We start from the raw sequence: 12,399 nt of genomic DNA, 5'->3' as shown, positions 1-12,399 counted from the left end.
TGAACAGCTACCGTCACCGCGGATTGTGGCCATTATTACGGTAAAGTAAGAGAAAGACACGTTCCAGATAAGGTAAAACCTAACATTATTATACGACGCCACAAGAGTCTGAACTTTCTTAAAGAAACCGTATTTTTGAGTGTGTAACGCAAGCTTTGTGACAAACTACCGTTATTCCTCTTTAACGGACCGTTATGTTGCCTAGTTACGAGTCCTGTCAATCATCTCCTCAGGTCATTCTCGGCAGCAGGATAATTATGCATTCAGAAATTAAAACGCGTCTTTTTAGAAGTTCACATTGCTGTTTCCTGATCAAATATATCGCGGAAAACGTTGTTTAAACATTTTTCCAGTGTACAAACATCTTTGAACTTGAAGCCTTTCTACTTGAGCGCGAGTCCGCCATCTTTGTAGTTTACCATCTTACCTGCGTTTGTAGTTTATATGGGGCGTCTGTAGACTTGGATCCAGGCTGATTCCTGGGGTTCCTGACGCGTCCAGTAGGGGGGGATGAAATATACATGGCCAAATAATACATTTGTAGCAAAGTGCATAGAATCACCAAGAGGCGCCACTCTGTTGCTATTTTGAAAACAGCCACTAGATGACGTTAGTGTCACGCTGCGGTCATTTTGAAAGGAAACTTCCAATAAAACAACAGCACGGATAACTAACACTAGACAGAATGAATTAAAATATTGAGTTAAATATGAGTTAAAACATTATAATGCATGCTCTCAGCATAAATGAGTACACCCCCTTTAACATTTTAAATAATATCTCAATGAAAACAGACAATTTCCAAAATGTTGACAAGACTATGTTTACTATATCTGGTATATCTAAAATATCTTTTTCACTTATGACGTAAAAGTAAGTTTAATAAAATAACTTAAATTAAAGTGATGCAACAATGAGTATACCCCACAACAACTGGAATAAAAAAATGATGAATTTATGTTGGCGCCAATAGCCTAGTGGTTAGTGCGTTGACATATAGCACCCAGGTGCTTGCGGCAACCCGAGTTCGATTCCCGGCACAAGGTCCTTTGCCGATCCTTCCCCTATCTCTGCTCCCTATACTTTCCCGTCTGTAAATCTCCACTGTCCTGTCAATAAAGGTGAAAACCCCTAAAAAATTATTATATTAAAAAAATAAATGATGAATTTATGTGTCAGAATTCAATCATTTTGGACAAAGGGGCTTTTTAAAGCTTTATTAGTCTGTTTTTAACAGACCACACTGGACATTTTTTATATACTATTATAACATATAGGTCTAATAATGCAACAAAAACGTCAGTCTGTTATTAAAACATGTTTAAAGTCATGTTAATTTAATTTAACATGTCAGTATTAATTTGTATTATACCAGTGCTTAAACTATTAAAGTAATTTCACCTAAAAATGACTGTTTAAAACAGGGATGTCCAGACTCGGTCCTGGAGGGCCGGTGTCCTGCAAAGTTTAGTTCCAACGCCAATCAGAAACACCTGGGCTAGCTAATTAAGCTCTTACTAGGCCTTCTAGAAATATCCTTGCAGGTGTGTTGAAGCAAGTTGGAGCTAAAATCTGCAGGGCGCCGGGCCTCCAGGACCGAGTTTGGACACCCCTGGTTTAAAAAACCCCCAAAACAAATATGGTTAAAAAATAATAAACAAGTCAGTAAATGAACTATTAAAAGTGCTGATAATCACCAGTCTTTGATTGTAAGTGTTGTATTGTCATCTTTCAGGTTGTATTTCAGCTTTAACGCGCTTTTAAATTAAATTAATGAAAAACAAAGCAGCTGCTTGCCATCGCGACAGCAGTAAGAGCCAAAGGACGGCCGATCGCTTTCACTCCAAAATGGTGGAATCGCGGGGCTGTTGCTGTGCGCTGCTGTGGAGCGTTCTATTGAGTGTCGCCTCTTGGTGATTCAAAGCTCTTTGTTTGAAGTAAACACTTCCACATTATTAAATGTCCTATTCATAGATATACTGTTTTAATTTTTTTAGCTAAATAGAAAAGCCAAATTAATGTATCAGAAAGTGAGTTTAAATATACACACGATACACTCTATACCAGGGGTTTTCAAACTTTTAGGACACACGCCCCACCAAGTTTGTCCAATTTCACTCGCGCACCCCTCCCTCAAGCCAAAGTTATAATGCTCGCGCAAACATCATTCACATATTACTTGCTGCGTTTAAAGTGCGTAGAATTAATTACATTAAAACATAAATATACAGCTTATTTGATTCAGTGTGATGGCTGAGCCTGTTTCTGTGTGGACAACATGCTAATCTGTGGTCAGATTCCTGACACGACTAACCCTCAATCATCTTCCACTGTCAATAAGCGTGAGCCATAGCATACTTGCTTTTGATGTACATACAAACAGAAAATGCTGCTTACAGAGCCCTGACGGTGTGATTGAGTCCAACATTGAGTGAGTTAACATGGGCAACAATACTTTAATACGATTAATACAATACTCTGATTAAGAGTCTACCATGTAAACAGCGATTTCTGATGACCTTAATCTGACTAAAGTCATAACTGAACTAAACAGAAATGGAATTAAGACATGTGGAGTGCAGATATTAGTGACATTACTGAAGTAAACACTGCAATCTAACTATTACCATCATGTAGGACTTTTCGCTGTATCCACACACACACACACACACACACACACACACACACACACACACACACACACACACCACGAAATGCGGAAGTTTCTTTTCTTTCCATTCGATGTGCGGTATCAATAAGAGCAACACTCTTCCACCAGTCCTTCATATTCACGTCTAATACCCCAGTTTGTCATGGGGGCATGAATAAAATGTTCATGAGTGAAAGTTAAACTGCCGAACTGCAGTTAAAGTCGAGAAATTGAAGATGAAACACCCAAAATTACACAAGACTCTGCAGGAAATGTGAATAGCCTGGTGACGCAACTCAAAAAGTAATTCACGTAATTATATTATTGTCTTATTCAGATTAAGGCAAATAACAATTACTGATGTCCATGTAAGCGTAGTCAGTCGTGTCTTCAAAGAAAGTGAAAGATCCAGAAGGGCATCCTGCTGATTTGATTCTGTTTTGTCAGACGGCTCACTGGTTTGACTTTTATTCACCGCCATTAGTTTTAAAAAGTACCATACAGGTCTATCTCTACAGGTGCCTGATAGTAACGTTAATCATATTATTCCCTCTAGTGAACGCATAAAAATCTGCATCATAATTTACTCGAGTGCCCCCTTAATAGGTGCTCTAAAAAGCCAGCTCCATGATGTTTAATTATGGGTGGGTCGTGTGTGTGTATAAGTTCAATCATTGGTTATACAGACCTTTAACTACTTTGCCTAAAACATTAAAATGTTCAAACGCTTTAATTAAACTAAAGTGAAACTGACTGATCAATGGATGTTTGTCATAAATATAGGCTGTATAGATAATATAGGCTGCTCCTTTATTTTTGATTATACAGTTAACAAAGACACATTATTAAAACTGAATATTTCACTTTTATTTATATTACGATTGTATTTAACAGACCAGTTTGTGTTTGGCTGCGGCATATAGCAGACCCTGAGACACATCGCTTCACCTCAAAGTTTATTAGTTATTCTTGTTTATTTTGTAGATAACTGACCCACAAAAACTAAGATACAAATTGTACAAAAGGAAATTATTTCCAAAAATATTTTTCTTCCAACAAAAATATATGAAGTGTACATTTTTGTGCGTCCCGATCTGCTACACAACTGTGTAGTGTTTGTGTAGCTCCACGTGAAAAGAAGGATTTAATTAATGCTCCATTGTAATTGCTGCTACACAAACCCCTGTGATATAGTGGCTACATTTTCTATAAACTTCTTTATACAACATTATTATATGCTATAGCCTATAGCCAGTGGGGGAAAGAGTACTGAAAAAATCATACTGGACAAAAATTTGTGGATGTGTGTAAACGTAACATTCTGTAGTGCATCTAGTTATTGTCCAGCAGGCACACAATGACATAAGACGTTAATATTAGGTTAGATTTAGGTTGTCACGTCAGGTGACCAAAATTCATCATCTAAGTACATTATTTTGATGTCCAATAATGACGTCAAAAGATGTTGATTTTGGTCGATTTTAGGTTGTTAGAAATTGACCAATTCAACGTCGACCCAACATCTAAAACCAACGTCATATTGACGTCAAATACTGACATTTATTCATCTGGTATGGCAACCAAAATCCAACGTCTGATAGACGTCATAGTGGTAACGTTCACACAACGTCAAGCTGTAACATCATTAGACGTTGATATTTGGTTGGTTTTAGGTTGGACATTGACATCGGCCTGATGTTGAGTTCTGACTTCAACTCGATTTTCATTTCCAAACAAAATACAACGTCCCCATGATGTTAGGGTACAACATCAATCTGACATTATGATGAGGTCTTGTGCCTGCTGGCTGTTTAAGGCCATTTCAGTCATCATACAGTAAACATCCGTCATCTTCTTATCAGTGACATGCATCTAAACAGTGTCTGGGTCAATGAGTGTAAAGATTTTGGACATCTTCTTGGGCACTTTTAACACTTCCAAACAGTTTGCTGTAATTATAAAGCGCACATGTCTTGAGGTAGTTCATGTTGATGTGATTTACCTTCTATGTGTGATTTGATTGGACAGGAATTACAGGACTGATTTGTCTAATCCCCATAGACAAGAATAAATAAAGTAGTGACTGCAGATTGAAGGACAGTAGTGGAGTAAAAGTACAGATGCTGCACTAAACATGTACTCAAAGGAAAGTAAAAGTACACATTATTAAAACTACTTAGTAAATTACAATTCCTGAGAAAAACTACTCAATTACAGTAATCTGAGAATTTGTAATTAGTTAATTTACACCACTGCCTACAGCCTACTTTAAATAAGTCAACATATATGCGATTGTTGCCTCATCACTGCTGTCACAGCATGTGCGTCTGTTTATAGCTCCTGTAAAAAAATGACCTACATTTGACCAGCCTTTTAGCAAACTCTATATTAATATACTGATATCCCTGTGCCAGTTTGACACTGTACATTAAACTGAGGAGAGTTTAACTACTTCACAACACTCCGTCACCTGAACTCAGCGCGCGAGAGAGGAGAAAAGTGCAGCGCTGAGGTAAAATCATATTCTCAAGTCATAATCTTTGAAATAATGACTTGTATTAAACATGTTGATAAAGGGTTTATGATATAGGAATAACAGCGGAGCATTCAAAATGCTTATTCTCAGAGGAGCGATTGATTTGAGTTAGTAGACTTTATTAAAATGAATAAGGCTAAAATAAAAACAGCCTATGCTGGTTATTAGAAAGGAGTCAGTGTTTTCATTTTGTAATCTAAATTTGTAATTTAAGTGGAAAATATTCAGGGCAGGCCTTTTATTTAGTTTATTCTGTTTATTCTGCAATCCTGGAAGATTTACGAGCAAAAATAAATAATAAACTAAAAATGGCGTCTCATTATGGCGATGATGCGGTAATCGTCACAACCCTAGTATGCAGTTTTAACTGATCTGGGATGGACGCTTCAGAGACCAATATCTGATGGTTCTACAACTACATCTGCCAAATTCATACAAGCCGATAACTCTCTGTAACAAGCTGTTGAAAGATTCTGGAAACTGGACGATCCAGTGCATGTAAACAATATCTCTATAGTCGACTAACAAGTGGTGGAGCTGTGGAAAAAACAAGCGGTCAAAGAGAACGGCCATTATACACTTCCCATACCTTTCAAAGAACACTCACCTCGACTTCCATGCAACTATGCATTCGCTAAACATCGGCTGAACCTTCTGGGAAGGAGGTTAAAGGATCCAAATCTGCAACAAAAGTACATAGATGGTATCTGTGACTCTCTGCGTAAAGGCTATGCGGAGGTTGTTGACATCAACAGAGATGATAGGTGTGTGTGTGTGGTACCTTCCACATCATCCAGTGCTACATCCACGAAAGATTAGGATTGTCTGTGACTGTGCTGCACGATACCAAGGTGCTTCAGTAAATGACTGCATTCACCAGGGCCCAGACCTTACTAACAAGCTGCTAGCTGTTCTTCTAAAGTTTAGACCAGATCCCATTGCTTTAAATGCTGATATTGAGAGCATGTATTACCAAGTTAAGGTCCCACCTCAGGAAAGAGATGTGCTTCGTTTCCTGTGGTGGGAAGATAATGATCCAGACAAGCCACCTAAACACTATCAAATGTAAAGTAGAAAGTTACAGAAGACAATTGTGAAAGGTTTTCTGATGATGCCTTGAAAACTGAAACGAAATTTCTGTCGATGACTGTCTGAAGTCAGTATCAACTGTGAATGACGCCATTAAACTCACTTCTGAACTCTAAAAGATATTCTGTGTATTGTTTTGTGTTCACACTTATTGTCAGATAAACACACAGATAAAGTAGTTCAGGCATGTTTTGAGTGCATTACAGTCCTGTATCACTACGCTGACTGATTTCAGTTATGTTAATGCAAGGAGCCGGTGTGATGAACAAAGACAAAGACCAGGAGTCAGAGATACACTTTATTGAAGACAATAGTTTACAGTTTGATCAGCAGAAAACAGCTTCAACACACTCCATGGGGTTCGTAGGCCGCTCTCAATTTCACAGAAATGATAGGAAGAGCAGCACACATGTGGTCAGTGACCAAATAAAATCATCAGGAATTCAGACTTCCATTGATTTCTGAGATTCTGCTGTTTTCCGCTTCTGCTTCTCAGATTCTGCACTTCCTCCTGCGAGTGTCGCAGTCAGAGCTGCATGCAAATGAGGGCCGGCTAAAGCGTCCCCATTGGTCCATTAGCTCTAGATTGACAGCACCTCCTCCAGCCAATCAGGCGAGGAGGGAAGCTGACGTCACTCTAATGGCGGCTGATGCGCACAGGTGAGGACAGAGAAGTGTATAATAATTAATTTCTCTTAAATAACAATCTGTGCAGTGAACACACAACAGTGATGGAGAAGTCGTCATGTCTAACCCTAAACCCTAACACATTTAACTATCAAACCTTCAGTTTTCTCCAAACAAGCACAGGATCTCCACAACATTATCAATAAGATTATTAATGTCAATCAAATCTATTAAAGTCATACTCTAAAATACATTTGTGCCCATAAACACTGTCTAAATCCCCCAGTCTTTACTAAAATGCTGTTATTTAGCAAACCCTGCTGTTCAAAATGTTTCCATTAAACTACTTGAACTACTTGTTTATGTTAAAGCTCATCTGCAGAAATCCAGCGCTCGCTTGTAGAACAAGTGAAAAGAAGAAGAAAGCAGAAAGGTGTGAGCAGCAGCACTAGAAATAATCCTCATCAGATCTGAGAAATCCACACCTGGGGTCAAATATGTCTGTGGCAGGAGGCTCTTATTTCTAGCTTATTGGCCCATATAATCCTGCCCCGTCAGCGCCATCTACACCATCCTATCCTATCTCTGTTAAAGAGAAAAAGCCTTAAAACCGGCCCACGACAACAATTTGACATAAATGGAAGTCTGAAAACCTGTTTCCTGCTGCTGATGGGGTCTACTTCATGCTGAACCACTTGTGCTCTATAATCTCCTCTAAAACAGGTCCTGTGTCAGGGTGGAAAGCATAAACTCCACATGTTCATGAATTGTCTTTATTTTCATTAGTCTCTTAGCCACGGCTGATCCAGAATCTCCTCCACTGTACGCTGGATCTCTCCTTCAGCATTAAAAGGGGACCAGCAGGTACCCATAAATGCCATGAATTCTGTAACAATTTAAGAGAGAAGGTTGGTTAATCGTGGACACACAACTGACATGTGTGGGAACATCACACACACACACACACTCTATGAATGTTTGGGTTTTCCCTCATTAGTGTGCAGTATTACAGTAGTATTCACTCAGTAGACAACACTCAACTCTGACTACAGTAAAGGGGATTTTATCATGATAATCCTGCAGGAGTGTAAAGAGTGTTTAGCAAGACAGTATTCATAAAACCGCAGTGTGTGTGTGTGTGTGTGTGTAGTCAGTAGTTTTTGTTGTGTAAAAATGCTTTCATAGCTGGCAGCTCAAATTTGACCCCAATGACCCCCGATGTGTTCGGCCTTCAAGAAAATATAAAATGGGGCCTGCGTCATTTCTGACCCGTAAGTCAACAGGAGGGTTGAACACTGTTAGTTATGGCCTGTTTACACTGACTGGTATGGTACGGGTCAGTACAGGTCACCTTTATCAGGCTTGCATTTCCACTAGTAAGGGTACTCTTTTGGTGGGTGTGTCTATGACAGAGTTTCAGTCGACGTCATTCTCGCTTGAGGAAATGTCCACAGTAAAGCTGTAGGGTCTTGCACTTCTCACAACACAGATGCTTTACACTCATAAACACTGTATAAATGTTTATTACTAATCTTTCTATGAACGCGAGTTGATTATAACTGCAGATCAGTGTGAAATAGCCTTCTGTAACGTCTGCAGTTATATAAAATAAATAAATAAATGAACATATATGAACACATACAGACCCTTAAGAGAGTCGCACACCAGAAGTGCCGCGCCACACAGCGTCATGCATTACAGAATTCTAAACATAGGTTTCTATCAGGGTACACACACCGGCGCGCATGTCGGCGGCTGTCCGCAGCACCCAGCCACGACTCTGTTCATATTTCTGCCGCACCACAGAGTGCCATCTGATTAGTTTCATTTTCAATAGCATGCGAATGTGCGTCTCTGGTGTGCAATACCGTCAGCTGTCATGTGAGCGCTGTGTCGCGGCGCTGAGTGGCGCATCCGGTGTGTGATGCCCTTTACAGCCTCCGATATGTTACCAATTACAGATAAACTACACACAGCAGACATTTAGTCCTTATTTGGGTTCAAAATCAACATGCAACATATAGCCTACAGTCAGTGCAAACCTCTCATCTGTAATCTTCAGCAGCACATGTAGCCTCTGAGAGAGTAATTCTGTCATTATGAGTTCATAATAGTCCTGAAGGTGATAATAAACACGACAGTTTGTTCATGATTCAGGTTGCTGAAACTATTTGCTCCTGTGTTTTGTCGGGTTTCTCCTTTGTTTGCGCTTCACTCTTGCGTTTGTCCTTTTCTTTCTGAAAGGATCAGACGTTGAAGATACTTCAATAATCATGTGCACGTTATTATCATCAGCTCAAGAAGTTTGTTATATCAAATATAGACGCGATCGCGAGCTCCCGGAAGCAAAAACCCCTCGCACTTTTAGATGGCCTCGTAAAACAACACCAGGACACGGCAGATTTTGTTTTCCTTGGCTTTGTGTCTGTACATCAAGACTATGACAAGGTTTGTTTGAGCTTGGGTCATCCATGACGTGTTATTATATGCATATAGTATTACAGTGTAATGTCTCGGCTGTGTATAAAAACATGGCGGTTCCTTTGTTTTTATTCTGGCTAGCTCCACACGAGCTTGTGACGTATCTCTGTAACCAATCAGCATTCAGCTGCGCGAGTAGCTCCACCTTTTGGTACCCTTTCTTGTGTTTGGTACCCTTTCGAAAGGGTGCCGAAAAAGTGGTACGGTACGGTTCGGTCAGGGTTGGCAAAAAAAGAAATTTAAAAAAATCTAGGTTTTTTTATAAAGTTTGACCAATTTACGATTTAGATTTTTTTTTTATTGTGTAACTAGTCAACTTAAAACATTACAACAGCATGACTGAAGTAACATTTCCTTTATAAGCAACTTGAAAAACCATCTGATTAAGGAACATTGTATTTTTAATGGCCATGCCATACATAAATTGGTCAACAAGGTGTAAATAAATGTAAAACAAATTCACGAGTTAAATATCATCGCAGAAAAAAAATAAAAAATAATAAATGAAAATAAAAAATTATACACATACACACACATGTATATGTATGTGTGCGTGTAAATATTGCAGTTGCAGGAATACAGAGGTATTTTTTGCAAGTTTTGCTGAGCCTAGGAAAGATTGGCTGTCAGCTCGGCTTTGACTTCGTCTTCTTCTGATTGAATGACAGGTTGTAATGCTGCTGCCATTTTCTTAAAAAGATACAGTGGAAGTAAAGGACTGAACATGGAAACTGTAATTTAACCTAATGCGTGAAGTTGTGGACGTATAGCAGGAGCAAATAGCACCAGATGTGTGTCTAATATAAAATAATATATTTATTCTATTTTTCTTTTTCCTCCCTTTTAAATACCGATCATTTGATGCGCTTTGCACCACTCTCTGTATTATGCTGCCTGACTGGGTTTCAACTAGGTCCGCTACAGGACGTCCTGGGGGCGGGTACTTTTACTTTTCATTGTTACAGCTGCTCACCTCTGCTCGTGTTCAAACCAAACTAAGATCAGCGCGGTTTAAACCAAGATCGGTGCGGTTTTTCAAATGGCAGGTTTTTACATCCTTCATACATGTTGAGAGATCGAGTTGATCGACTTGATAAGGGAACATGTCTTGACAATCCACACAGACATGACTTAGTAAAGCGTAAAGTCATGAAGGATTTGACTTGTTGCATTAGTCTGACTGTAAATCCCCTCGTCAGGCAGCGCTGAAGCAGTGTGAGAGAGTGGACCAAATGCAAAGGTATTAACAAAAGAAAAATACACAACTTAAGACACTTAAATGCTTGTATTTGTTGTATTTGCACCAGCTCTGTGATGCATGCTCAAAACTTCATGCATTGGGTTAAATTAGGCTGTCCAGTCTCTGTTCAGTCCGTCACTACCATGATTGAAACCCAGACAGGCGGTCAGGCAGAGTAATACAGAGAGTGAACCAAAGCGTATTGGTGCAATTATAATGCATCTAATATTTTTATTTATTTGTTTTTTTAATCGCGATACCTCGATTTAATATAAAATTAAATCGTCTTAAAACGTAAATTCGAATTAATCGTAAAAATAAATAAATAAATCGCCCAGCCCTAGGTTCGGTACATCTTTTGACAGTGGAAACGGTAATAAAAGCGTACCGCACTGTACCGTACAACTCAGTGGAAACAGGCCATTAGAGTCATCTTCTTACCTGTAGGTATGCTGGAACAATGTCTTGCTATATCCTCCACGATGTCAACCAGCTGATTCACCGTCCTTTTTTCCGCTCTCTCTGGAGATATCCTTATATCTGGCCGTGGGTGATTCTCTGGATCTGTCAGGAAGAGTTGAGCAAACAGATCAGCAAAAACCCCATTCAACTGATTATTAGAGACTAATGAAAGTTTACTGTTTCCTCCTGAAATAATCAGACTTACCATGGAAGATGTGCATCCCACATCCAAAATCTATCAGCTTAATGTGCAGAGGTGGGCCCATGACCAGGATATTACGATTATGAATATCATGATGACAAATTTCCTGCCTCGTGCACGCTTGAGCCGCTTTCACAATCTGCTGGATCAGTGTGCGAGCGTCTCTCCTCTCCAGGTGTTGGTGCTCCTGCAGGAAATCTGCTAGTGTTCTGCATGGGCCGGGATGCTCTATCACCAACGCTATTGTCTTCTGCACTTCCTGAAAGCAAATGCAGTCAATTAAAATCAAGCACATGACAGCAGTCCTCAGGTCAGTCTTTACACTGGCTTCCAGTTACATTCAGGATAGATTTTAATGTAGAAACGAGTTTATTTCGCTTACCGCACTGGCATATTATTAACCCACGTGCTTTTCTGAAAACAAGACAAAAGTTATGTTCTTGTCCAGAAACGCTTCTGGATTTAAGACTTTTTAGTTACAAAATCAAGACAACAATAAGAAACAAGACAAATCCTCTTGCAGTGCATCGTGCATGAAATGTGCTGAATAAATAGACTTACCCCATTAGGCAATTTCGTCTCTTTCACCAAAAACCACTCCTCGAGTTTGATGAGCAGCGGGCTGGGGGAATCTCTCAAAATGGTCATCATCGCCACTTCCTTTGGTAGCTCTCCAGGATAGCCAGGCTAAAGATAAAGTGCACATTAGCTGCATATCAACAACATATAATCCTGTTTCCCAATGTAACAGTAAAAAAATAAAATTTCACAAGGCTTACAAATAGTCACTGAATTTTCAATGTCGTAGCCCAGATTAACATGAGAAAATCTTCATGTTTGAAAATAAATAGCCTATTAAGTCTTCAACAATCTGAATATTCTTAAAGACACGCTAAAAGTGGACATAATAATTATTCATGGCATGTTGGATGCAACAATATTGTGCATGTTCTTTATTATGATATGTATGATTACTGGAAATAAACTGCCAGTACTTTTTCTGTTAAATATAGAAATATAAAGGCCATTAATAAAGTCACTGTTAAACTGCAGAGTTGAATTTTCAGCATCAAAACTCGGCAGAGCACAGATAAAACTCCCATTATAACCGT

At 39.1% G+C, this 12,399-nt stretch overlaps 1 protein-coding gene across 2 annotated transcripts; it reads right to left on the bottom strand.

The window, feature by feature from the left end:
* Window positions 1–6,617: 6,617 nt before the first annotated feature.
* Window positions 6,618–11,969, bottom strand: LOC130243599 (receptor tyrosine-protein kinase let-23). Of its 2 annotated transcripts, XM_056475828.1 has the most exons (4): window positions 11,670–11,969; window positions 11,291–11,546; window positions 11,065–11,187; window positions 6,618–7,788 (listed from the first exon to the last, which is right to left on the bottom strand). In XM_056475828.1, exons 2-4 carry the CDS (start codon window positions 11,349–11,351, stop codon window positions 7,685–7,687), a joined length of 288 nt encoding a protein of 95 aa, XP_056331803.1. In that variant the 5' UTR covers window positions 11,352–11,546; window positions 11,670–11,969; the 3' UTR covers window positions 6,618–7,684. The 2 variants fall into 2 exon arrangements, with proteins under 2 accessions (XP_056331803.1, XP_056331801.1); XM_056475826.1 differs by having other exon boundaries at window positions 11,291–11,969.
* Between the last annotated feature and the right edge of the window lie 430 nt (window positions 11,970–12,399).

Source organism: Danio aesculapii, chromosome 16, assembly GCF_903798145.1.
Source record: "Danio aesculapii chromosome 16, fDanAes4.1, whole genome shotgun sequence".
Classification (NCBI taxonomy): Eukaryota; Metazoa; Chordata; class Actinopteri; order Cypriniformes; family Danionidae; genus Danio; species Danio aesculapii.
Note: the sequence above shows the minus strand (reverse complement) of the source record. Positions and strands in the feature narration are given on the sequence as shown.